The sequence below is a fragment of the Hirundo rustica genome, chromosome 7 (genome assembly GCF_015227805.2).
Source record: "Hirundo rustica isolate bHirRus1 chromosome 7, bHirRus1.pri.v3, whole genome shotgun sequence".
Taxonomy (NCBI): domain Eukaryota; kingdom Metazoa; phylum Chordata; class Aves; order Passeriformes; family Hirundinidae; genus Hirundo; species Hirundo rustica.
Window position 1 is genome coordinate 19,080,925 of NC_053456.1, and position 27,503 is coordinate 19,108,427.

The 27,503-nt window shown below is 39.5% G+C and overlaps 3 protein-coding genes across 8 annotated transcripts in view; 1 reads left to right on the forward strand and 2 right to left on the reverse strand.

Annotated features, from left to right (window-relative positions):
- Positions 1-1,086: 1,086 nt before the first annotated feature.
- SPC25 (SPC25 component of NDC80 kinetochore complex) lies at positions 1,087-4,513 on the reverse strand. 2 transcript variants are annotated; one of them, XM_040070351.2, is made up of 7 exons: positions 4,443-4,513; positions 3,990-4,158; positions 3,828-3,893; positions 2,914-3,060; positions 2,662-2,766; positions 2,269-2,367; positions 1,087-1,321 (listed from the first exon to the last, which is right to left on the reverse strand). In XM_040070351.2, exons 2-7 carry the CDS (start codon positions 4,141-4,143, stop codon positions 1,188-1,190), a joined length of 705 nt encoding a protein of 234 aa, XP_039926285.1. In that variant the 5' UTR covers positions 4,144-4,158; positions 4,443-4,513; the 3' UTR covers positions 1,087-1,187. The 2 variants fall into 2 exon arrangements, with proteins under 2 accessions (XP_039926285.1, XP_039926284.1); XM_040070350.2 differs by lacking the exon at positions 4,443-4,513 and adding an exon at positions 4,246-4,411.
- A 517-nt stretch (positions 4,514-5,030) lies between these two features.
- On the forward strand, positions 5,031-19,378 carry G6PC2 (glucose-6-phosphatase catalytic subunit 2). 5 transcript variants are annotated; one of them, XM_040069682.1, is made up of 8 exons: positions 5,031-5,198; positions 5,696-5,837; positions 9,279-9,315; positions 10,783-10,856; positions 11,184-11,293; positions 14,372-14,483; positions 15,291-15,406; positions 16,593-18,607. In XM_040069682.1, the coding sequence occupies exons 4-8, from the start codon at positions 10,807-10,809 to the stop codon at positions 17,102-17,104; spliced, it is 900 nt and encodes a 299-aa protein (XP_039925616.1). In that variant the 5' UTR covers positions 5,031-5,198; positions 5,696-5,837; positions 9,279-9,315; positions 10,783-10,806; the 3' UTR covers positions 17,105-18,607. The 5 variants fall into 5 exon arrangements, with proteins under 5 accessions (XP_039925616.1, XP_039925617.1, XP_039925618.1 ...); XM_040069683.1 differs by lacking the exons at positions 5,696-5,837; positions 9,279-9,315; XM_040069684.2 differs by lacking the exons at positions 5,696-5,837; positions 9,279-9,315 and having other exon boundaries at positions 5,043-5,107.
- A 1,544-nt stretch (positions 19,379-20,922) lies between these two features.
- The window catches only part of ABCB11 (ATP binding cassette subfamily B member 11), a 38,301-nt gene continuing 31,720 nt past the window's right edge, over positions 20,923-27,503 (reverse strand). Inside the window, exons 23-28 of the mRNA XM_040069680.1 lie at positions 26,459-26,700; positions 26,193-26,349; positions 25,262-25,459; positions 24,306-24,512; positions 23,414-23,560; positions 20,923-22,882 (exon numbers count right to left, since the gene is read on the reverse strand). Of these exons, the coding sequence (XP_039925614.1) occupies positions 22,682-22,882; positions 23,414-23,560; positions 24,306-24,512; positions 25,262-25,459; positions 26,193-26,349; positions 26,459-26,700 (1,152 nt within the window). The 3' untranslated portion in view covers positions 20,923-22,681. The remainder of the gene's footprint in view (positions 22,883-23,413; positions 23,561-24,305; positions 24,513-25,261; positions 25,460-26,192; positions 26,350-26,458; positions 26,701-27,503) is intronic.

Sequence of the window (27,503 nt, forward strand, 5' to 3'; positions counted from 1 at the left end):
CTGTCCAAAATTGCAGTGTAATCGGTTGGCACCTTTACCCTTCTCACTGTGCTTTGTGTATAACTGGCTGTAACACAAGAAAAAAAATCAATGGGGCACACCAAGGAAAATGATGCACTTAGAAAACAGAAAATCATGCCCTATAGGGAGGAAGAAATAGATTATGTCTTATACTTTCTTTGTTAGTTGCACTCCTATAAGATGAGGTGTAGTCTGTGGTGCATCCATCAAGCTGTATGGTTAAGTTTAGACAAACCAAGTGATTTAAAATACAGATCACATCTGACTGGGACATATTTCCAACTGTACTAAGAATATGTTATCAGATCAGATAAGATGTAAATTTAGATCAGATCAGATTTAAACATGCCTAAATGACTAGGTCTTACATATTAGTTTTTGATTCACTAGAATTTCTAGGACTGAAATTAGTCAATACTTTATTTGAACTATGGTGTATTATCAAATAAAGCATTTTCTTTCTTGCTGTAACAGTCCTTTTAAATATTCTGTAAAAATGAAAACACTACAAGATAAAAAAAGAGTATTTTAAATCAAAGCTGAGCACTGTGGTAGTGATAGTCTTCTCAATAAGATGCAAAATACACACATGATTTATCTGTCACCACTGTATTTCATGCATTAATACATTATACTTCAGACTTTGCCATGTCAAAAGATTTCCAATGACAAAGATTAACAGACCAAAAGGAAAGCAACCATTCAGATGCATGAACAGAAATGCTAACACTGTAGAGTACAGTTAGGGTAAAAATCTATGACACAAGTACCTGAAATAAGTGCTAAGCTTCAGCACATTTCTTTAATAGGTTTCAGGCCTATTTCAACCACACAGAAACTTGAAAGACACATCAATGTTTTTAGAAAAGATACATGAACTACAGAAGGTACTTTATTTTGATTATCATCTCCCTGGGATAGCTAAATACAAATCATTACATCATTAATGTATGTCATGGATCAAAAATGTCCAGAGACATTCAGTTAAGGCAGTAGGTGGTGATACTGTTGTTTGAAGAATGATCCAATATGTGTCTAGATAACAGTGATAAAATAGATAAAATACTACTTTCATTATCTTTATTTAGAAATTAAGAGGCAGACATGGATAAATACACCATTTCACCAACAGGAAGGAAATAAGAGTGCAGAGGTACAAACTAGCTTCATGCAGACTGTTTATACGATAAAGCAGTGAAAGCTTTTCTGATGTTGGCAACAAATGCAGAAAAATTGTTAGTTTCTCTCAGTTTGAGCTGTAATTCTGCAATACAGTCCAGAGGAGGAGTACAGGAAGTCACTATAACAACACAAATTTGCAAAAGGTTAGAATACTTTTAAAAAAATAAATCAGTATCAGTGTTTTTCCACACCTATGAAACACTAATGTAGCTTGTTATCTTTTTGTATCTTAGCTCCCACCTGCGTTATTTTTGAGTAGCCTCATTTTCTTTTAGCAAAGAGAAAGCCTAAAAAGAACATGACAGATTTTTTGATTTATTGATCTCCCACTCAGTGCTGTGCTCCTACCTGAGTTGTTACTGCAATTCCCAGGAATCCACAGCCTGCTCAAACACTGAAACACATTCCTAAACTGGTTTCTTGCTCTGCAGGCAAGCAGATTGTAAACTGATGTAGCCCAGCATGTGACAGAATTTTAACTTCAACAGTTTAAATCTGAATTAGTAAAACCAGAGCCCTGTTCAGTTCGTACCTTGAGGCATGGCAGGGCCCCAGAAGCATCTGTCTAGAAGTTACCCAGCACTCAAATTCCATAACTGAAGTAAGATCCATATAGCCAAACCAGCTTTGAGATCCAAAAGGCTGTGCCCTTACAGAAGGGGAATGCTGGATTTCAAGTTTTTTTCTTTCACCTACATCAGCCTTTTTCTGCCCTCTAGGCTTCTGGAACTAGTTGAAATATGCCTGTCAGCATCCACACCCACTGTAGCAGAAACAAACCACCGAATGAAGCATCCTTAGTCTGTATATCCTCCTTGTCCTGCTTTGCTTGATACCAAGTAAACAGCATCTCCACAAATGGAGGGCAGTGAAGATATGCAGTTTTATTTTCATGTAAATTAACAAGATAAACATAATAAAAGAAACAATATTACCACTGCAAGATTTTCCATTCAGAAATTGGAAGATAAGAGATTACAACTAAACTGCACTTTACTTCTCTCCTTTTTTTTAATAGAGGTATCTATTTAAGTCCTCTTATTTAAGTATTCAAAATTCACATACCTTCATAGTCGCCTTGTTCATTTATAGAAAGGGTACATATATATGGCTTGTCAGGATCTTTGTGGTCAATGTGTCTGAATATAAACTGTAGTTGCTCGTCTAAAATAAACACAAACAGAACTAATTAACACCATTAACCTCTGCTACAGAATCACAATATGACTAAAAATCACAATACAAAGTTAGTTTCAATTAATATCTTTAGAACACCAACAAATTAAGCAACCCGTGTCTCTTTGCAAGACAAATGTATTTTAGCATATTTTGCCATCTGAGAGACAACTGTAGTAGCTGGGCTAAGCAACTGATCAGGTGTGTAAGCTATGTGCAGAATCCAACATCAATCACACTGTATCAATGCACACAGAAACTATGGAAACTACAGAAACTTACTGTGAATTCTACGCATCTCCAATCCAAGATGTTCTTTAAACAATGTTGTAATCTTTCTCACTTGTTCTGCTTTCTCCTCAGCAGCTTTATTTTTAGAAGATTTTACTAGAATTTTAAAATCCATTGTAAGTATCAAAGGCAAAACAAGCACATAAAACCATTTAGAACAGCAGAAAAGCCATAAAGAGGAAGTGTTGAAAACAACCCCTCCTTCTATTAAGAAAATTTACTTATTATCCCTTTCTTACTTACTTTCCATTTTCTTCATCAATTCTTCTTTAAGCTCTTGGATGCCATCAGTCAAGTTCTTCTGCTGTTCTTCTTCTTGATTTAGCTTTGACTGTATTTCTGTCAACTGCTCTTCCTTTTCTGCTATGTATTTGCTCTGCTGGAGAATCTCTGAAAGGAGGCAAGAAAATATGAACATATACAGTTGATTAAGTATTATGTCCCTGCTATTTAAAACTTAAGTAGTTTGAAATTACTTATATGAATAAAACACAGTGGAATGCATGGTACCTTAGCTGCAGAGAGAACTCAGCTTAGCTACACCAAGTGCATCAAAGCTTAAAGTGGAAGTTATTCCTAAGAGAAACTATAAAATATGGAGCTGCTCTGATACTTTCATCACATGAAATTTGTTTCTGGTGCCAGCACTATATACATCTTCAAAGCATGACGATGGTGGCTCCAGCCCACAGATAATGACAGAAAAGCCAAAAATGGAAACACTGGCTGATATGAGAGTTGCAGTAATTTTTACCTGATATTCTGCAGTTTACAAAATTCAGACAAGTTAACCCTAGACTGATGAGCTGAAAGTATTCTCTTACTAATACAGAAAAGGCACGATACTTAGCTTTATTAAGCAATTTAATTTATTTTTCCTACTGCAGTCAGAAAATTTTGATACTCTGTTGTTTTAAATACTTATGCTCTATGCAGAAAAGTTTTATATTTTTGCACCATCGATGAAGTTTTTCAACAAATTGCTTTTGACTTGAAATTTACATTGTAAACATAGATTGTAACCAATCGATTATGTTTGGGTTTAATTCTGTCTTCATTCTGATGTTATTACTTACCTTTTTAAATGTAAAGTTAAACATACTATTCAGCTATATTAAATTAATTTTATAAAGGTTGGACACAATAAATAACTATACCATTGTTATACTCCTGAATTTTGTCAATCATCAGGTCCTCTTCTTTCAGCTTCTTGGACCATTTCTCTGTAAGGGAAAGTTACTTCAGTTATCTGAAAAAGTTTGATGATAACTTGCAAAACGCAGAGTTAACGGGAACAGAAAGCCTTTTGCCCTTTTTACCTGAAAGAGCTTCTATAGTCTCCTTGCACAAATCTCTCAGCGCTGAAGTCTGATTGTTCTGTTCAGTGCCATAACTGATTTTAAACTGGATCCAAAACTCTTTCATATCTCTTTCGAAGAGTGTTACTTCATCTTCCGCCTGTGCATTACCCATAGCGCTGTACCAAACCTGTAAGGGAACAGATGCAGCGTCAGGACACGGGAGGCAGCGGCAGCAGGTGTAACTCACAGGACAAACGCTCAGGGCCGGTTTTACCGCTCCGCGTTGTTGTTCAAACTTCTTCGCGCAAGTTGTTTATGTTGTTACCACTGGCTCGGTGGGAGCCGCACTTCCCTCGCAACCCTCCCAGCGCTCGGCTACTGCGCCAGGGGAGGCCCCGCGTCACGGCCACCCTTCAGGGCCCCCGCTGGCCCGGGAGCCGCCCCCGCGCTGGGCCCCGGGCCCGCACCCACCGCGTCCGAGCCGAGCCGCGCCGCTTCCCGCCACCAACGGCCGCTCCCGCCCGCCCCGCAGCAAGCGCGCCGCTGATTGGCTGAGCCCCGCCCCGGGCCCGCCGGGCCGTTGCTGCGGTAACGAGCGCGAGGCGTGGCCGCCGTGAGGGGCGCGGCCGCCGTGAGGGGCGGGGCCGGGGCCGTGAGGGGCGCGGCCGGGGCCGTGAGGGGCGCGGCCGGGGCCGTGAGGGGCGGGGCCGGGGCCGTGAGGGGCGCGGCCGCCGTGAGGGGCGCGGCCGCCGTGAGGGGCGCGGCCGGGGCCGTGAGGGGCGCGGCCGGGGCCGTGAGGGGCGCGGCCGGGGCCGTGAGGGGCGCGGCCGGGGCCGTGAGGGGCGCGGCCGGGGCCGTGAGGGGCGCGGCCGGGGCCGTGAGGGGCGCGGCCGGGGCCGTGAGGGGCGCGGCCGGGGCCGTGAGGGGCGCGGCCGGGGCCGCGAAAGGCTGGCAGTGAGTGCTGCCCTGCCCCTCCCCAAGGGGCTGGCTTGGTGGTGGGCTTTGTCAGGGGCTGCGTGCGGGGCCGGTGGGGGTAAACGGCCGTGCGGCTCACTTACGCTGCTCTGGAGCCACAGCTTGTTTCCAATGTCTGGTTTACTCACGGAACACACTTGCGGTAACCGGTCGCAAATTTTGTGAGTTTCGGAATTGCCTTTTAATTCGTCCGGCCTGAATTCTCTCAAGAATTTGGATGAAGCTCGTTCTGACAGGAGACTACCTGCAGGGGTAATCGCAGTCCTTTTTGGTGTGAACAAAACCACCATACAGTAGCCCTGCCTGTACCCAGTCAAACAAATGCTATAAACCTCAGTCATAGCGGGTTTGCTCTTTATGACAGTGTGAATGTTTTTTCTCCAGTTGTTTATATTCCTTTTTAGCTCTTGATAAGCACTAGTTTGTGAACCAAGACAGCAGCCTTCAGTTTATTATGAAAGCTAATTTAAATCATTTTTTTACCATAGCTAATGGATTACTCCTAATTTTAGTTTATGCCAGTGCTATTTAGATAATCCCAGAATAATGTATACTTAACATGGCTTTGAGGATTGCTGTCTAAAAGTACTAATTACTATCTTCCACCTCTGTGATGCGTAGTAAAATCAGTGAAGTTTTTCTAGATTTCATTAGTCCTATTCCTTTGCTTTACACTTTCACCCACCAAAGACTAAATACAGCCTGTGACATTTACTGGCGGACAATTGTTCTGAAATGCTTTTTTCTAGGTGTCTGTCCTAGCAAGCCACCAAGTACTCATGGATGGAAAAAGTTTCAACAATGATTGACCCTATTTTTAAACTTTGAGCCTGGCTGAAGACAATTAATTGTGCTATATACCTCTTTCCTGCATTTCCCAGTTCTTCATGGGTATCCTTTTAACCCCAGGTTACTTGGTTAAACTCAGGGTTCCGAGGGGCACAGCAGCAGCCGCAGGGCGACAGTTCCCTGCAGTCAAACTGAAGGGCAGAATGTTGCCAACACAAATCTGCTGCTTTAGTTTATTGCTAACAGAAAGTCCATCCTGGGCTGTTCCAGTGCTGGGTTAAGAGGCAGTTGAAAAGTCTGCCTCAGGGTTGGAGAGCTACTGCAGCTTAAGAGAACATTCTAAAGGAACACAAAATTCACAAGCTGGTGCCAATAAACAGACTCAGCTACTTCTTGTGGCAGGTTTCTGACTCCCTGGGCTATGGTTGGCAAAGGGCTAGTTTTAAGAATTAGAGCAGGCTAATTCTTAGTAATTAGACAGTAAGAAAGGAATCTTATTGGAAAGGGAATTGAAAAAATGGGTTGGAGACTGTTGCCCTAATGCGTTCAGTTCTGTTTCTGCCTGCAGTTCATGGAACTTGAAGGAATTTTTTTCCTCTCTAGGTTGCTTCTAATTTCTAAAAGGTAGCTCTTCATACTTAAAATAAGTAAAATTCCTTAGATGTGACTTTTTTATAGGCATGCCCAAATTGTATCTCATGCATTGTTTGTATAATTTCTACTGTGGCATTATAAGCGCAATGTAATGTAATTACATTGCTAATTTACATTACTAATGTAAACAAGTATGAAGGTCTGGCAGGTCTGGTTATTGTTATAGTGCACAGATTAGTTTTGTTGGTATTGTGTCCTTGCACAGTTAACTTTCTAGCAAAGAGTAATGACTGTACTAACTAGGAAAGATCAGATTAAGGTGGCAGAATGAGAAGGAGACTGGGTCATGTTAACTATTGCTAAACCTCTATTGGTCAGTCCAAAGAGCCAGTGTCCAATGAGGAATCCTTGAGGGCATGGGATAAGAAAGAAAGTAAAAGATAAGAGAGAGAGAGCATGCCAGTTTTTTGACATATTCTTCTCTTCCTAATTCAAAAATTGAGGTGTGTTTTCTCAGTGTTCCACTTGGAAAACATTCACACCTGTCAGCTGTTGTATACAGTGTCTGCTGGTGAATTTAGTAAATTGCTTGTTAATCCGTCTAGTTGGTCCAGTGTCAATGGAATACTGGTGTGGAAATTAATGTTATTGTTCAATTAACTAAACATGATGTACCAGAAAGTTAGACCCAGTACATAGGCCTCCATTAACAGTGTTTTGAAAAATGTTTGCTTTGATGGCTTCTCCCTCCCTTGCAAACATTTACTTAACAGCAGCTGTTGACTGTTATGTAATATTTGCTCTAATATGTAGGTGCAAGGCAGCTGTAAACATTTTATCCTCCCTTCAGTGGATCATCAGCATGACTCTTGTTTTTATGTTTTTTATATATATGTATGTATGTATATGTATATACACATTTAATTATGTGTGTGTGTGGATATATACGTACATAAATATAGGAACAGATAGCATTTGAAAGGTTTTGCTTTGAACTAAGAACTAATTTGTGTGAAGGCCAAACCTTGGCTCTCCAGTATCAAAACAAGAGAAAGCTTCAATTTAGAAACTTAATTGCCTACACTTTCTGACCATTTTGTGTATATCATTAGGTTTCCCTGCAATTCCCATACTAAAATACAGCAAATAGTTTTATTTCATGTATTATCTCAATTACTTTGAAGCACTAAAGGGATTACAGAAACTTTTTGGAGTGCTTTGCATAGAGGAGTGAGGGATTATCTATTGAGGAAGTGTTTCTCCTTTGTCAAACAAGTTATTAAATATTGTATTTCAAGACATGTTTCACCATCTTTACTAGTTATTACGGCTTGGAAAGTCTTTAGTGTCTCAGACTTTTATTACACTTGTTGTGTAATATGACAGGCAGGACAAGAGATTCCTAGCATGTCAGTTACTGATTTCCTCTTGGAGGGAGCAGGATCGTGAGTGATTCCGGGCTCAGTGAGAACTGCCTCTCCCACAGAAACACCCCTGTTCCAAAACTTCCATGGCATCTGTTTTGTAGGTTGTGGATTTGTTGAGGTTTTTTAAACATCCTTTATAAACAGGACTCCTCTGGTATCTCTAAGGTGAGGAGATAGGAGCTTCTGGAACACTCAGAAAGAATGTAGGAGAAAATGGAAGCCTTTTGTCTTGTTAGCTGTTATGCTTTATTATGTCTAAGGTGCTTATCTTTCTATCTAAGCATAAGAATCAGGAGATCTTCAGCATTTATACTAAAAGAGATTACTGAAACATTGCCAAGACGTATCTTCAAACATTGAATTTACAAAGTTTCTGGAGAGCCAAAGTGTGCCTGAGGGGCTCTGTCTGAAGGAGAGTTCAGCCTGAGCAGGTGTATCACTGCCTTAGTGCATAGATAATATGGGTGGGTGGGCTTGAATTTATAAATAAAGCAAACATGCAAAAAGTTATTGCAATGCTTCTGCACATCCTGCGTCAGAGGCAAATTTTTGGATACCATTGACTAACAGTATTTTATCACTGGGTAGACTCTTCTGAGGACATTAAATTGTGTCTTGATCAAAACTTATGTACTGCAAAATATTTTTTCCTAATAGAACAATAGTTATTTAGACATAACCTCATTATAGCTGTTGTTCTTTTAACCAAGTAGTAGAAGTAAGATGTCTGTTATTCAGCTGCCAACTGACTTGGCATTTGCACTGTGTTTGAAGCTAACTGTTCTTGCTAAACTAGATTGAAAAACAGAGGAAGACCTCAGATTTTCTACATTTTTGCATATTAAACCCAGACTTGTCTAAACCAGTGATTTTTTATTGTTGTAGTAAGTCTTACTTATCTTTAAAGGCAAGATACTTTTGCAGTAAAAAAATGTAGCAAAAGAACCTTTTCATTAGCAATAAGGCATTAAGAGTTATTAGAGAGAGTTTTCTAAACAAGTATGGTCTTGGGGAAGTATTGGGAGAGAGAAAATTTATTCCATCCATTCATTGCTATGACAGTTGCCTTGCTGTCCACTCTGAAAGACAGTAAGGTATACAATTTAGCAAGAAACAAACCTCAAATATTTTCAGCTAAAAAACTAGGAAATGTTTTTTGTTGAAATATCCTGAAATTTTGAATTTGGAAGGGTTTCCCCTTGAAATCAGATAACACTGGATGAAGTGCATAATTCAGTCACTATATAGAAAAATATTGTTATTCGGAAACAGTGCATAGACACTTTAAGGTTTTCTATATGGCTTAATGCAATTTGTAGCAATAACCATATAGGATTTAAATTTGCTAAAAAAATTCTGAAACCAGACTATTAATAAGTAAAGTAAATGGGAGTAGTTAAAGTAAATGTGGGATTGTGTCAGGAAGAGAAATCTTCTACGTCCATTTAATTGTCATGCCTTATTTGTTGAATCTACTTAATGTTTCCATGTGACTTCCCTGACCATCATGACCATCATGAAGCCCTCTGAAGCCATTAAGCCCCTCTTCAGCAAAAGCAGTTAAGTAGTTCATGTCTTTGTCTCCACAGCTTGTGCAGTTTAGCTTGAAGTGCATGGAAAGAGTATTAGGGAAGTGTACAGTACATATATAGAGCTGCTCTTGTCTTCTGACTCACACTTCTTCAGATACACAGATAATAATTTGATAGAAGATATGAATACATAAGAGTATTAGAGTCTGATAAAGAGCTTGAAGTTTTCCTCTGATAATATCAGAAGTTGGTATCATCAGGCTTTTAGTATCCATTTAATCTCTCACAGGAGAAGTTCTTTTCACAAAGGCACCTCAAATGAACATAATGTCCTATGCTACAGCTATTAGTGCTAATATTGATTAATCTGATATGCTAATATATTGTCTGCTGTAATTTTTTTAACTCCTGCTGTGTGGCAGAATCATTTTTCTCTTGCCTGTTTGCTGTGGAGAACCTCTGTGCTTCCCTCGGGACTAGTTCAGGGAAATACTCCTGATTATGTGTTCCCAACCTTGCTCTGGTTTGTAAAGGTCTCATTTGTGTCAGGCTGGGCAGCAAGAAGTAGGGTTGCAGGGTGCAGCTGCTTCTGGCAGAGGGGTGTAGGATGGGCATCATATGAGCAATGCCCAAGAACGGCGGTACTGAAAGGTGACGCATCATCTGCACCAGCCCTGGATTAACACCGCTCTTGTAGGGAGGAAACAAATGCTTTTCAGTATTTTAAGAATATTGTTGCTGTAAAAATAAATCTAGAGCTCAACAGCATGTTGATATATGGATGCTGGTTGCATTTTCCCTGACTGAAAAAAATGTGTTGTGCAAAGTATAAGTTGCAGCCAAGTTCTGTTTCAAAGTGAAATGTACAGCTTCAGTGACAGTTCTGCAAAGATCAGTAATTTGTGTATTCTTTCTGTTCTTTATACAGGCAACACTGTATGAAGTACACACATTACTAATGTCCATCCTGCAGAGAAATGAACTGTGAAAAAATTTAAGCAAACATGTTCCAACTGTTCATACAAAGGATTACACGAGTCACACGTTGTGTTTCCACGAAACTTCCCCCACAATTTGCTGCTGCTCAGCATGTACTTCACTTAGCTTCCTACAATTAAAATTTGCAAACAAAAAAGCTTTCCAGTGCTAACAGACTCATAGCTTTTCCAGAGGTTTGGAACCACGTGTTTTGGGAATGGCTGGGTACACCACGCCAATATAATATAAAGGCAATGTCAATCACCTTCTCTCACTTTTTAATAGCTCCCTCCATGATTCTCACTCTCCGCCAGTAGAAACTTAAGATTAAAGGAACTTTACTACATTTCAAGTACAGTTTAATCCATTAAGATGGATCTCCTCCACAGCAACGGAGTGCTTATCATTCAGCATTTACAGAGGGACTACAGGGCTTACCAGGATTTCCTTAATTTTATGTCACATGTTGGTGATCCCCGGAATATATTTTCAATTTATTTTCCTCTTTGGTTTCAGCTCAACCAAGTGGTTGGTACTAAAATGATATGGGTGGCAGTCATTGGTGATTGGTTCAACCTCATATTTAAATGGTAAGAAGCTGGATTTGTTTTAAAATTTGGTAATTTTACTAATACTCATTATATGTACCTCAAGTTTAGAAAACTTTCTGTGAAAAATATACTAGTTGGTTTTCCCTGCTAATTATAAAATAAGAATTCACAATTAAGATATTTAAGATATATTTGAAATAGCATTGTAATAAGATGAGAAGAACCTGTAGAAATATTATAGAATAGCTTTGGAAATATAGCTTTTCATATTCTTTGTAAGATTATTTATCATGCTTTGCTGAGGCTTTCTTATGTAAAGTTTTTTTTCATTGAATTTCTGCTTCATTTTATTTTATTTTTCATCAGGATTTTATTTGGCCATCGCCCTTACTGGTGGGTGCAAGAAACAATGATCTATCCTAATCAGTCAAGCCCATGCCTTGAACAGTTTCCTATAACATGTGAAACTGGACCAGGTAAGAAATGTTGGAGATTACCTCAGTATATTTGATAGGGATAGCAGCTTCAAGGGGGACAGAATGGGACTTAGGAAGGTCTTACATGATGCACAAATCTCAGAGCTTGTGTATAAAATAGTACAAAAAAACAAGTAGTGGAAAAGGAAGAAATACAATAGGTACTTGCTGTATGACAAGAATGTTTCCTTCATTGCTTTTAAAAGATGCAAGGGAGGGGGACTTGCTTTAAAAATTACTACTAGAATGAACTGGCGTATTGGAAAGAAATTTTCACAAGACTTGTGAAATACATTGTTTAATGTGTTCCAAGACAGAGCTCAGGGCTGTTGAGTTTGAGGGCTTGTTCACTGTTACAAGAAATATTCAAACCCAAAAACTAAGTAGGTGGTTCTGTGTAAATAACAACAGCCTCAGCAATTGATTACACAATGTATGTATGTGTATGTAAAGTGGGAAAGAGCCAGAACCAGACACTGGCACTGAATGTGTGTGGGAGTACACATATATGGGGACAAATATATGGGGAAAAATATTTTTGAAATGTGATTTTCCATATATTTTCACTTTTTATGTCTCGTTATCTTCTCCCTGAAAATCAAATGCAACACTGATAAAGCTAAATGAACTTGTGCAACCCTCATATGTGCAATAAGATGAACTTGCTTTAAGCTAACTGAATTTAATTTGTTCTGCAAGAAAATACTGACTGTGGAAATGATGTGCTTTGCATCTTATTGATGCCACTGAAAGCTTTTAAGCAGTTTGCATAGCTGTAATTTATTAACAGTAACCTGCATTACATCCCATTGTAATGGTGAACAAGAAGCTTAAGCCCTTGTATGAGACAGGGTTTAATAATGCCTGGTCTTTATGTGATCTGCAGTCTCTTTCAAGTTAATTCATTTGGGACCTTACACAAGGTCTTTAAGTCCTTCAGATCTTCTGAAAAGCCTTCAGAACTGAGCCCATTCAGTGCTAGGAAGATCTGAGCCCTGGCTCAGGAGACAGTCTGTGTGTTTCATTTTGATTCGTTGAACCAGAATGAATTTCTTCTTGTTACTGTCTTTTTGAAAGGTCATTCCTATTTCTGTCCAGTGGGTACAACTGTCATATTGATTATTTCTTTGCACCTTTAATGACCACATTTTTTCCCACCTCCAGACTTCTGCTGGACCATTAAGACTGTCACTGACCTGTTTCTCATTAGCAAGAGGAGGTGCAGTCAGCACAGCTGTTACATGCACACAATCATTGTGTGAGCTTACGTGGTATTTCACACACTTTTTAAATAGCAATTTATATTAAAAGGTCAGAGAAGCAGCCACAGACATGAGAAAAGCAGATCCAAATACTGCTAGGTAGGATAGCCTGACTCCCAAACTCCATGTCTCAGCAGAAGGGAAAACTGAAGGAACTGTTCATAAGCCTACAGTTTATGCAAACAGTTTACAGCAAACAGTTTAGGACCTGAATTTGGTTTGTACTTCTGGAATTAACTGAACTAAAACCCTGCCACCTTTTTTTTTTTCTGGTATTTGTAAAACTTTAAGAACATAAACCTTAATGTGGAATTTACGCTGTTTGGAGTAGGTAATTTGCAGATGAGCTATGAAATATTATTCCTAGATGACATTTTCCTAGATGGCAACAAAGAGAAGCTTTTCCACTGCTGACATACAATGTTCCTGTTTCCTCATCAGTGACATTTGTTCCATTGTGAGGTTCAGGAGTGCACATCTGTTAGCTAATTAACAAAAGAGCTGGTAGAGTGACTAAATGTACTGCCAAGCAGAATAGCAAAAACGAATGCAGGGAGTCAGAAATCATTGTGCTTGTCCTGCCTAGACATTTCCATTCTGCTACTTCACTGAAATATTCTTTTACTCTACACACTACTAGATAATGCTGGTTCATAACACATTCTCGAGCCAAAATTATTTCTGACAGTGAAATAAACCTGTCCCTTCTCTTTTGTCTCCACAGAAAGCCAAGATGTAAATATCCCAGATTTACAGATTCTGATGATCTAATTTTCTCTTTCCCCATTTTGATTTGTTGAATGTAAATCTGAATGTGAGCATGACAAAGGAAATGACAGAGTAGTTTTAGGAATCACTTCCCTTGCATCATGAAAGCATACCTTGTTTTCTGGTGATTTTCACAGTTGTGGGAACTTCTCTGTGGCTTCATATTGCTTCCAGTAAAATTAAAATTTTACTTTGTGAGTTAAAAGAAATTACACATATATTATTATAACCCGGACTAAAAAGAAATCACTGTTCTCTATATGAAAGTGTTCCCTCTTATAGACTACTGTAGGTAGACTACTGTGTGCTACCTGTGGATACAGCAATCAGAGCATCATTTCATATGCCAGTTTCATTGACAATCTGCTTTAATATGGTTGATATTCTACAACCTTAAAAATTTAAAAATTAATCAAAGTAAAGCATAAAGACACAGTTTTTCTGTGCTTCAGATATATTTCTAAAATTATAAAAAAAACTACCCAAAATGTCAGTTACCGGGATTGTAATATTGCTGATGAGACACAGCTCACAATCATTAACACCATGTTAATTGCAGAAGTAGATAAAAGGTAGCTTGGAAGGGCTATCTCAAGTTATATGGGTACTCTAGTTTAGAATGTTACAAAGAGCTACATTTCTGTTGCTCCAGTTAATTAGGGGGAGGCTCAATCAATTCTCATGTGATCCTCATACATAACTTCTACATTCCATGCAACAGCTCTAAGACAGCCCTAGATGCTTTCCTAAATTTTTAAATCAAAGTAATGGGAAAATACTCTGTTTTCTTATCAAGATTCCACCTCACACCAATATAAAATGATTAAGCTGTTACCTTTTTAATTTCAGACAAGTATAGATGAACTTTCTGAAAAATTCATATGGCAAAAATTAACTTTTGAGAAGCAGTTCACATTCTTTCAGCCTTTGTTAGCCGTTTCCCTTCTCAATTATTAGGTGCCTAAGTAACTATCAGTAGACATTTTCTGTATGATAGATGTCACTGTCTTCTTTCTTGAGTTGAATATTTCCTTTTTGTTTTTACTAGGAAGCCCATCTGGACATGCCATGGGATCATCCTGTGTCTGGTATGTAATGGTGACAGCAGCACTTAGCTACACAGTTAGATGGAAAGATAAATCAGCTGTTACCCTCCACAGGTCAGTGTCTTCCCGTGATTCCAACTCATTGTATTTAGATATTTCTTTATAAACATGTTATGTTTTTAATGGACTTGATTTAAACAAATATTCACAGTTTGGTCTATTTTGTAAAACAACCAACAACCCTTTATTATGATCTACTTCAGCTGATGAAAAAGTATATTAAGAGGATTTATCTGTTTGTATAGGCTGGTATTTATCAACTTACAGACATTGCATACAATATCTCTGAATCAGTCCTAAATCTTAAGTGCTGGAAATTTTTAATTCTATAATTGTCATTATGTATTGGATTTTTTTGGTTAGTACCTAAATTTACTGCTTTGATGGTCATCCTTTTCCCATTTTAAAGCAGGTCCACATAATGTTGATGAAATTCATTGTAATGTGTTGCTCAGCTCTGTGGGAAAGTCCTGCAATTGCTTTGGTGGCTGCTCTTTCTAAGGCTGACAAGGTTGTTTTCACACTGTGTGAATTTTGTCATTAAATAATTGAGCTTTTGCATCGTGACTTCATGATGAGAGATACGTTTAAGATATTAGTCCTAATTTGATCTGTCATTGATGACTTTCATCATTTAAACCACAGAGGTGTCTTGGACCTGAAACTTCTAAGATTTGTTCCTGTTCCACTCTTGATAGTGTTTTAGTACTGACTTCTAGTTTTTAATCATCTGATTCCAAACTGCTCTATTTAGTAAACCTCAGCTGGTGAAAGCATGGGCCTTACATGATGGGGCTTGGGGTAAATAAGTAGATGAAATATCTTGTCTTAAATTTTAAGCATCTTCCTTTTCCCTCTTAGACTAACATGGTCATTCCTCTGGAGTATGTTTTGGATTATCCAGATCAGTGTGTGCATCTCAAGAGTATTCATAGCAACACATTTCCCTCATCAAGTTGTTCTTGGAGTATTTGCTGGTAATGCTGCTATTTTTTCTTTTCTTTCTAACCTATATGCAAAATTTTAAAAAACTTTGACAAGACAAGAAATTTTTACAAGTTGGAGCCCCAGTGGTGCTCTCCACTCTCTGGAAAATCGAGGATTTGATAATAGTCCGAAGGTAAAATATGTGAGGTAGAATGTGCCTGCTGCCCATGTAATTGACAATGAAGAGAGTGAGCCCTTGTCCACCTGTGAGTTGATGCTGACTGTGTGGTGTCCACACTGCCTCAGACTTGCTCTGACTGCTTTGCACTGGTTCCATCTGATCTTTAACTCTGCTGCCTGCATGGAAGAGATCAGAGAGGAAGTTGCTCCTGCCTGCTCTGACCTTTCCTCTCAGGAGGAAGTAATTTGGGTCACTTCAAATGGTGTTCAGGTACAAAATAGCGTGTGTGAAATGTGGACAAACACAGAGACCTGGGGCAAAATAGAAGAAAGGGTCAATAGCAGGACTAACTCCCCTGGGTTATTTAAGATGATAAAAGTACATTTTTCAGAGTTGCTTAAGCACATTATAAATTGGTATTCAGGGAGTGCAAACTATGAGCAGTATCTCTGGTATCTATCTGATTTTAAGGAGAGTGACCAGTGCATTGAGCAGGGGCTTCCTGCTCATGTTCTCTGTCATGGATGCAGTGCAGCCTGGGCAGCCCTGCCTAACAGCTTTCCCTCTTCACAACCAGGATAAAATGAGTACAAGAGAAGATAATAAGTGTGTTCTGTGTCTTTTCCTTCAACACTCAAAGCCTGTGTGGGAACTGGTGTTGAATCCTGCATTGCTGGAGCCAGTCTTTGAGTGAGGGACTCTTTTGGAAAAGGAATGTTCCAGTTTACATCTAATATTTGATAGGTTGTCATCTGGGAGATGCAGTCAGGCCTTAAGGTATGCCTCATATCAAAGCCATGTAGTGCTTGGTATTTTTTTTTTTTTCCCAAAGTGGCAGTTTGAGTGAGAGGAAAGGTTTTGTAATGTACTGCAAAAGTGCTAAATTGTGTGTGTGTATATGTGTGTGTATATATATATAGACACACACATAGGTGTTTATTACATAGATATATTCTTCTGTCTTCAAAAGTCAAATTCTACAGGGATATTGTAGAAAATGCTTCTTCAAAGTACAAGTGTGTAGTTCCCTGTAACACTGAGTTTCTAATCCACAGGCATTCTTGTGGCAGAAGCATTTGAGCATACCCCTGCTATTCAGACAGCAAGCTTGAGAATGTACATCAAGACAAACTTGTTTCTTTTCATCTTTGCCCTTGGCTTTTATCTATCCCTCAAGCTTCTTGATATTGACTTGCTATGGTCTGTTCCAAAAGCCAAGAAGTGGTGTGCCAACCCAGACTGGATAAACATTGACACAACTCCATTTGCTGGACTGGTGAGGAACTTAGGTGCGCTCTTTGGTTTAGGTCTTGGAATTAATTCTGAAATGTTCATCACGAGCTGCAAAGGTAAAAATAGCCGCAAGATAAGTTTCCGCCTATTGTGTATAGCTGCTTCTTTAGCTACACTGCAGCTGTATAATTTTGTTAAGATACCTACTCATACTGAGTATTTGTTCTACATTCTCTCTTTTTGTAAGAGCGCAGCTATGCCTCTGACTGTAGTTGCCTTGGTTCCGTACTGTGTCCACTCATTAATGAGAACAACTGAAAAGAAACTTAATTAGGAAAGTTTCAAAATGGTTAGCAGTGTGGGGATGGATGTGAACTGTTGAAGAACCCTCTGCAAAGGCAGTTTTGCTAATTCATTTAAACCAAGGGGATGCCACTGCATCTTTGATGTACTCCTGCTAAGTAGCCAGTACATCCAAAATCAGGACACTCAAGAATGACTTTGACAGCTCAGAAATATTAGCTGCTGATTTTATTCCTAGAAATATCGCAAACGCACTGCTGTATGGTTAGAATGGCCCAATGCTCTAGGTCATAACAAAGTTTTAAAGTATAATCAACCATCTTTATTTAGCTATATGGTGGGGTTTTTTAGTTCTGTCCATCTCTAGCTAGATAATGCTACAAGCACCAGCTGTACATAGTGTTACTCAATATTTCTTTTTTTTAAAAAATATATAGATACTGTGTGTTAAACTGCTACATAATGGTGTGACAGCATCACACCACCTGTGACTGTATGGCTGTACCCAGGCACTGTGAAAAAGGCCAGCATAGTTATAAACAAGGCTTTAGATTTAATTTATTGAGCTTCCTGAGCAAACCAGCTTCTGATTAAGTCAGATGAGAAAAAAAAGTTTATTTCCATTGGACCCTGTAGAATATATTTTTGCATTACTGTGTGGTTTTTGTCATTTTTACGTTTTGAAATCGGTCACATGAATCATGAATGATACAGATCACACCTTTGATAGGGAAAATGCAGAAATATGATATAAAAACTTTTTGGGTTCTGTGCATCTACACAGAGCAACAAATGAAAAAAGTTGTCAATAATGAAACTAGCTCAGTATATGACCTCAAGAATATTGTTCATGGTCCTGTATTGGAAAGGTAATTCTCTGCTAATTCTCTCAGATCAACAGTCACAAGCCTGAATCACTGTTACTAGTTGTGTAAATCATGAAAATATGGTTGCAGACTGTCACTTCAAGTTTATATTCTTGTCAGCTTTGTTTAACTAAGCACACAAGTAACTAATTATGTTGAATATATGTTTGCTATGTAAAGTGGATGTTTTAAGTAGGCAAAGGGGGGTACTTTCCATTTTATTCATTATTTGGCATCTATTGTTGTACATTCCCCTCCAGTGTGCAATCTTTAAGCAATATTTTGCTGATACCGTCCCATAATACTCAATTTATAAGCTATATATATATATATAGCCTTAATATGCAAGGCTATAATATGGGTAATGAGGCTGCATATCTGACAGCAATAAGGCTTATGAGATGTAAACGTGATATTGCTTCTAAACTTCCAATTAGGTAGGAGATAATTGAAAGAATCTTATTTAATTGGGTAAACAAGGTGAATAATTTGGTGTTGGCCTTTGGGAACGAACAAGATAGAAATTACAGAAGCAAATCTGAAACAGGCATCCTTAATTAAGAGCCTAGTAACACTACCATGACTTAAGAAAATTAATCATCTGCTTTTAACAGTCTGCTTCGTGCATCTCCTGATATCTTCTCTAATGGTTCTCTGAACTTTTTTCCCACAGCAGCTGACCTGAAACCACTCTTTTCTATAATTGTGACTCCTTAAGCCAAATTCCTAAGTTAATGGGACTAGAGACAAACAATGAAGAACAAAGACAGCTATGACAAAGATTTCAGCTGTGTTCAAGTTGCTGTGTACTTTTTTATTCCCTACCAGTGAGATGACCTACAGAGGCATTGCAGAACAGTAGCAGGTTGATTGAGTTGCTGTTCTGTTCCTGGATCCTCCTAGCCAGCAGTAAGGGATTCTTCGTGCACAAGTGTCCAAGGTTCTCACAGCAGCATTTGGATTTAGTGGCAATTTTAACCTGGGAGTTATGGGTAGAGATCACATTTCTAGACTTGTAATCACGTGAGAGTCTGTGTTTCCCAACACTGACAAAGAGTCTTGGTGCTTCTGTTGGGGTAGATGCAACCATAAACATAGAGTAACTGGCATTCTGCAGTATTCTTCTAAGCTCTGTACAGACACGTAGGAAGATGTGGGCTCTCACTTTCTTGGAGTGTCCTAATGATTCATTCTGTAATTTCAGTGTTCCATGGAAAAGGACACAGAACATCTTCCTGCCTGAACCACCTCTTAATTTTTCTTCAACTATTAAAACATTAGTAAATCAAAGCATGGTGGGAAACCTGAATAAATTTAGTGTAATTTTACTGGTAACTTCAGAAATTAACTGACTGATAATGCAATGACTATAAGACACTTCCTGAGCAGCTGAGTGTGTTGTGGTATGGAGATTTGTGTGACTGCTTGAAGAATCTCCAAGAGAGCTCCCAAATCTTCAGACAGAGTTAGCCTTTTCCAGAGTGGTGGGATAGAAAAGTGTCAAGATATAATCTTGATATTTTGATTGAATTAGAATTGAAAAACAGGAGCCAGGCATGGAGTTGTTGTGAAATAAACCTGCATGTCCCTTACTTGGGCTTCAGTAAATTTATTGCAGCTGAAAATTACAGTTCAGACATTATTTAAATAGACTGTGTGACCTTATTAAGACCTCAAATTGTGAAATATTTAAGCTGTAATTTCACCAGGCCTTTGCAGCCGTTCAAATTGTTGATATTTGGAACAGATACAGCACATGTACACTTGCAGGATGAGCTAACGACTCCGTTTAGTTTGGGCCACAAACCTTTTGAATTAAGGTTTTCTATGTAATAAAGAGGGTGGAAAGTGTATGACTGATCCCCTTGCTCCCACTAGTAGGATCCCAGGAGAAATTTAACCTTTTATTCTTGACTTAGAGATGCCCAAATAATTCTTGATTTAGAGCTGCCCATAATAGCATTGGGATAATGCCGTTCCAGAAGTACTTCCACCTAGCTGCAAAAATAATCTTATGAGCCGGGAGTTATATGAAGTGAAGCTGTCCCTTGCTGCTCAGCTGACAAGTTGTCATTACATTCGGTTAACAACACTCTTGCTCCTATGCAGCTTTTCTTTTTATCCTCCCCATTTCCTGTTTAGCCTTCCTAGTGGAAGGACTCTGGGCCCAGACATGCTGTTCCTACCCAGAGCAGTCTAGCTAGCGCAGGAGCTGTATTTGCAGAGCAGTTACTCAGGTGCTATCCCAGAACAGTATCGTGGTTATATCTGCCCAGAGGAATAGGATGTTGGAAAACGCAGCTGCCATGGACCATGCAGAGAAGCATAGAGCAGGAGACACCAAATGACACCATCTTCTGTCAAGACTAATAACTCAGGTCTGGCTTGAAAGATGTAAGCAAATGACTGGAATAGTTCAGGAATATTGTCACCAAGCCCCAGGGCTGGGACATTTTACTGGTGAGGCAGCTGCAGCAGCAAGACCAGTCCAGCTCTGCACCAAGCATTCCAGCAAGGCTTGCTGCCCATGCCCAGACACACCATGTAGCACCACCTGCAATTCAATCCCTTTGCCCGGGTACCAGAGGTTTTTTTAACAAATTAGTTGTCAACAGCACATAGAACAAAGTGGCAGGAGGTGGTATCCAAGAACGTGCAACTGTTTATGTACACAGTGAGTGCCTTCTGTTGGAGTAGCACCCAACATTTAGGTGTCAGTGTTTGCCAGCTGAATGAAAAGAGGATGATGCTACATTGAAGAACAGCAGCACTACCACGGAGCTTGGGCCATGGCCCTGTGCTCCTGCAAGGAGAAATCAGGCTGCTGTGCAGGCAGGGGCTGGTGTCCTTGAGTTGGCCTTCTCAGCAGCTCCATCCTGAATGGCAAACCCTTGTCACAGAAATGATACTCGCTGGCTGCTGCAAGATACTCATGTACTTAACTGAAGTGTAAGAGAAGAAATGCTAGAGCACAGGAGCCAGTAAAAAAATACAATTTATTGGTAATTTTAGGTCACAAAGGCATTGTCCTTCAGGAAAAAGAATTATGAAATAAGTATACATAGCCATTGTAATTTTTAATGAAAAGTAATGCTTTTCCTATGGCCTTAAATAATAATATTAATTAAATACTGTATACATATGTCTGCAGGTTATTGATAGTCACTCTGTCAATAGTTTCAGTTCTGAGCCATCAAACTACTTATTGCACTGAAATGTAAAAAGGCTAAAAAGATTAAAGCAAATAATGCAGCTTTTTCTTTTGCTGTTCAGTTAAGGTTTAAAATACAGACCTCCTTAGAGAAACAGCCATTTCAGTGCTGGCTGTGTGAGTTCAATAGGGTATGTGGCAGTGATTCTGTTAATGGAGTTGTATAAAAATTGAAAATGGGTTTTGCTGCCTGGAATTAAGGGTATATCCTAACAAACATTTTACCTTTCAGCTCTATTTAAGTACTGCTACTGTTGCAGTATTTTACAAGAAGTGGTGTGACTTCTTGTAAAGTGAGAGGAAACCTGCCTGCCCATCCCTCCACTCAGCCCAGGTGCAGATTTTAGGATATGGAGAATGACTTTTCCTGTTAACACTCTGTTGGTTAAAATCAATTATTTAAATACTGAAATCGTAATCTATACTTTCTTTCTGCTTTTCTCCAAGATCCCAGTCACTAAAGGAAACAGTCCAGTTATGCTGCAGACCATAACCAATAAAATATTTCAGTGAAACTTGATCTCATAAACTATGACAGATACAAGCTTCTCCCAAAAGAAGCTCCTTCCTGACCTTTGTCATTTCTGAACATATTGTTGCTCTGTTTTTCTACTGTATTTAATACAAAGAGCTAATTATGCCTATTTTTTCCACCTTCATTTGTAATTGTCTTACCTTCTGAAAAAAAAAGAATATATCCATCACCATTTCAGTAGAAGTGGTTTAACTAACTGATGATTAACCATAGAATTTTACATTAATTTAACCAAGACATTTATTCTTATTCAAAAACCCTTTTGACTGCTAATTAGTGATGAGTGTTAGCTGGAGAGTGGTGGGCAAAGAAATGATCCTCACCTGCTTCTGTTCCTTACCTTGGTTGCTTTCATTACTTTTGTGGAGCTGCCTTCTTTATAAGTTCTGACTGGTTTGTTGAAGGGGGACAGCTGTGTCAGTGCTGCAAGGGAAGCCCAGCCTCCCCTAACAGCACTGCTGATGTGTGTGGTACAATGGGTGAGAGAGTGGGGCGTCTGCATGCGCAGGAATGAGCTCTGCTGTAACTGTCAGCAGACCAAACCTTAGGACAGGTTTGAACCCTCCAGATGTACAGCATCATATGAGGGGGTGTTTTCATTTCACTCATTCCGCTTACCTAGAGAAAGGGCATTTTCCAGAACACCACAGGCTTCCTTGATTGCTAGTTGAGGCATGACAGGACAGTGCAGTCTGACTGCAGGTAGTGGCAACTCCCCAGATCACCAGAAAAGATCTTTCCCAGTTTCAGGCGCTTTTTTCCCTCATCAGTGGGCTAAGCTACTTCCTGAATGCATCAGCCTGTGCTTAGTGCCTTGCAGCTGCTGGACAAGTGTGCTTGACACAGATAGCTACATACACTCAGGATTCCACAGATCTCACTGTACTGTAGAGCACTCGCTCTGTAGCACAGTGGAGCACCAACATACACATACCTACCACAAAGTATTTGCTTTCAAATCTTCAAGAAATCTTTCAAATTTAGAATCACAGTAATTCAGCTAATTGGGGCTCCAGTAGTAACAAGCTTCCAGTAGGCTCCTTCCATGGCCATCAGTTCATCATGAGTGCCCCTTTCAATGATGAGTCCTTGTGACATGACGGCGATGATGTCGGCGTTCTGGATGGTGGACAAGCGGTGGGCGATGACGATGCAGGTGCGCCCTTCTCTGGCTTTGTCCAGTGCTGCCTGCACGGTCTAAAGGCAACAGACAAAGTGTCAGAATAAAAATGTGCAAATTGACCAGGGCTCAGAGCTGGAAGAACCCAACTGCTTCAGATTAATTAACTGTATTGTGCAACACTTGTAAAGGGGACAGTGAGACTAATTCAGAGGTTCTGATATTGATGTGCTTAGTTGGGTCATGACCTCTGTTTACCAGCAGTACAAACAAGACACAGCTAAACAGACAGAGGTAGAAATTTAGGAAGGCCTTTATTCTGCTGACATGCTAAATGTCAACTGAATGCTTGGAAATCCAGGCAGTTCAGACATTTCTGAAGAAGTGCTGCCTCTCATAGATAGTTTAAGAGTACTTGGGGCTTGCTGCTTTTTCTTACAGCTGTACCTCCTTGGAAGATCATTAAAGGTGAAAGTGCTGAATTCACAATGTGGAATAACGTGCAATCGTGTAGTGGACTATGTTGGCGTATCTATAGAGCACAAAGGTATTGTATGTTGTAGGCCATTGTGTTAACTTTCCCTAATTAATTATCACCATGCATTTACCTTTTCACTTTCCGTGTCTAAGGCAGATGTAGCTTCATCCAGTAATAAAATCTTAGGGTCTCGTATGATGGCCCTTGCTATGGCAATGCGTTGCTTTTGCCCACGAGACAGCTGGGATCCCTGAGCCCCAACATTAGTTTCATATTTCTGAAAAATATACAAAAGGAGTATTTTATTTAGGTGTTAACACACCAGTACCCAGCCTAAAGGAAGAGCAGGAGAGAGGCAAGAAGGCCGACCACTGCTGACCACTCGCAGAACCTGGGAAGGCAGAACCAATGTTCACCAGTAAATGTGTTTGGGGTGACGTTTCCAAGCTGTGCTTTGTCTGCACATGGCCCTGAAGCCCAGGCAGCACAATGATGAGCCTAGAAGGAAAATGTGATAACAAGATTTTGGCTGATTTGTCTGAGGCAAAAAGAATTCTCCCTGCCCTAGATTTGGGAGAAGAGGCTAAAAGTGATTTAAGGGCCTTCTAGAAAAGTGATTTGTTTGGGTATAAATTATATCCATACCTTATATGTTCTTTTTATATTTACATTTATATTATTTCAGTGCATTTAAATACTTCTTAAGTGTACCTAAGCAGCCAGCTTCAAATCTTTTTTGTCTAAGTATCGTGTGTATCATGTCCTACTCACAAAGAAAATCTCCCAGAGCTGGGAACAGGATTTATGCATTTGCCTACTGTGCAAGAATTCAGTAGTAACTCACACCCAAGACTCTAAGGAGCACAACAAATGGTCACAGCACCCTCTTTGCTCCTACTGTCACAGCTGTAAAAGGGCATTAAACTAACATTAAAGGTGCAGGTGTATAGCAACTGTAACTTAGTTCAGAGCAACTCCAGCTGCAATGAACACTGAGCAGCCAAGGCCTCGCAGGTACTTACGTTAGGCAAAGACATGACAAAATCATGCAGCTGAGCCTTCTGGGCTGCTTCTATGACTTTTTCCATCGTCGCCTCTTTTGTATTACTGCCATATTTGATATTATCAGCAATGCTGCAGTCAAATAGCACAGGCTCCTGTGACACTATTCCAATTTTTGATCTAAGAAACTGCACATTTACGTTTTTAGAGTCATGTCCATCTATTAACTACGAGGAAATGGGAGAAAAGTTGAAACATCATTACAAAACAACAGCTTGCAACACCCAAATAGTTTATAGCGAAACTAAATTATTTAACCATGTCATTAAAAAACAAACAAGACTGATTTAAAGTGATCAACTGAATTGCTTATCTCCGACTCCTTTGTGCATGATGTGTATTTTGTGGTATGGCTTTGATCCATACCACGAAATACACTCAACCTTTTGCTCAACAGAAGTCCTAGTGAACTATTTAATTGTTTAAGGTTAGGCACATGCTTTATTGCCTTCCTGACATAGTGAGCACCACACAGATTTTTTCCGGAGAAAGAAATATCAATCTAGATGGGTAAGTCTTTACATTAGGAGAACATAAAAGCTTTTTAAGCTATCAGTAATTGAATAACTGGAAGTTAAACGTAGACAAGTTCCAGGCTCTTTGTTTCTCCGTTCAGACTTGATTTTGCTTGTGCTCTCACAATGTACAGCACACATTTGTATGTTTCATACAGAAGCTACCAAGGCAAATGCCTATGGCCTACATAATGCATGAGGCACGTATTTCTTTGATCTTGTCTGAGATAATACTTGAGAACTGTCCAAATAGTCCACATCTGTCCTTTCAAGAAGGAGATGAAGCCTCAAACTGCACATGTATGAGCCACCACTGCTAGGCTGTACAGTAGGACGCAGGCAGAAGGCCCTTGGAGCATTGCTGAAAACCAGAGCACAGGAACCACTTTTTCTCTGCTTACCACACTTCCTTTCTCAGGGTCATAGAAACGCTCCAGAAGTTGGACACTGGTGCTCTTACCACACCCACTACTTCCAACAAATGCCAACGTCTGTCCAGGCTTAACAGATATAGAGAGTCCTTTCAGGACCTGAATATCAGGCCTAGAAGGGTATGTGAATTTACAGTTAAGAAATTCAATGCTTCCCTTGAAATCATCCTGGTGAAAAGAAAAAGTAGAAATGTTACAGTGAGCTTGAGTTTCCTCAGATCCATTCTTGCAGCTTTTGCTTAAAATATGACATTTGTGCTTAGAAAATTATCTCAGGAGAAGGGAAAATGCCATACTGAAGTAGCTGTCCTAGAGGTCAAGCTATTAGTCATAACATTATTTCTTGGCTTATGCTTCCCTGCATGGCACTGGTCAGAGGCATGAATTGGAAATGGCATTGCCTTGCAAATGGGCACATTTTTCATTTTAATATAGACATTGTGTATAAAATAAATAATTTTTTTTTCTCAGTCTAGCTTTTCAATTCACCAGAAACTGAGGATTTTCATTTTGTCTGACTTAACAATTCTTTGCCTCTTCATGAACACCCCCCACCAGCTTGATGTGAATGGAAAAACCTCCATTATAAAACAGCAATAGTCAGGTTTTTCATGAACTGTAAAGCAGGAAATAAGAGCTTGCTGTTCTGTGAGTCATCTAAAGAAGTTCCATTCCAATTTACAGGAGTTTTACACTGACAAATTCCCAATGGCTGGCTTTATACTATTCTTTTTTTCCTAGTACAGAGCTTGCTTTGAAAAGAGCAGACAAATTAAAATTTTACAATCAGCATAACCTTCTTGTAAAGAATTGATCCTCATTGACCCCTAAATCATTAGTGCAATATCCGTGCCTGTAAGTGAGCTGACTGACGTCACAGATTACGCATCTCCACTCTTACCCATTTTTCCCCTTTTTCACTGTAAACACTGATTTTAGGAACCCGATCAACCAGTTGAAAAAAGCGTGCAGCAGATGTTTTGGCTTTGGCATAGTTTGGAGTATATGAAGAAGCTTTTCCCAAAGCAGTCCCACTGGTGACAATAGCAGAGATCACCCTGTGGGGAAGGGGGACACGGTCATTCTTGGGAAGCCATCAGGACACTGAACACCACACTGACTCCAGAACTTTTAGGGACCTGGTCGTGGCTCTGGGCAGGCTCTCACCTGAACACAAAGCTGTAATGGAGTCCTTCAGTGTCAACAAGAAACCCCCCGTATCGGTAAGAGACGGAGTTGGCGATGAACACAATGCTCTGGGCAAAGCTAAAGCAGAGTCCGTACACGTGTGCTTTTTTGATTGCAGCTCTGTAGGGCATATCCAGGTGCTTCTCAAAATTGTCAATAAACATTTTCTCTTTTCCTATCCCAGCTACTGTTCTGATGTTAGAGAGAGCTTCACTGGCAATCTGGAAGAGGAAAAAAAAAAGGGTAAAAGCTCCTCATTTTTACTTGGAATAAGTAGAGTATGGTCTTACAAGAGCATGATTCTTTCATGAACTCAGGATACTGATGCAATATATAAATTCATTCAGACGTGATACAGACTGGCCCAAACATTAGACAGACTAAAAAGAACTTTTCCTACAAGCAATTACCTATTGACTTCCTTGAGAGCAATGCTCTGCCTGCTCCACTGGAGCTGTTACCGTAAGCACTCTTAGGAAATCAGGAACATGCTCTCACCTGTGACTTATTTCACATAACATGAATAAATGTGACATCCATAAAAGGAAAGATTGTTTTAGGAACTTCTTTGGTTGCATGGATTTATTAATTAAATATGTTTATTTCAATTGTTTTGTGTTACTTTTAGCAATAGTCAGAGAAAGAGTTAAAAGGGATAGCATCCCCTACTTCCATTTCATAAATTGAATCCACTTGTATTTACTAAGTTTCCTCACCTGCTCACCCTCCCTCCCTCTCTGGTGTCCAAAAGGCTGATGAGATGGAACATATAAATCTTCAGTGGCACAATTTCTGAGATTTTTACCTTGCACATAGGCAAAGAGTAAGGAAATGTTTGCCTATGCACACAGGAAAATGCAGCAAGGGAAATTATGAGATAATCCCCACAGGAACTTGTGTGGAACTTTTATTAATTGTAGGCTTCATATTGTAATTTATTGCCAGTCAGAATTTGGGTTTGTGTCCCAAAAAAAGAGTACCACAATTTCATCTACAAAAGTAAATTGATGGCTTGTTTGGTCCT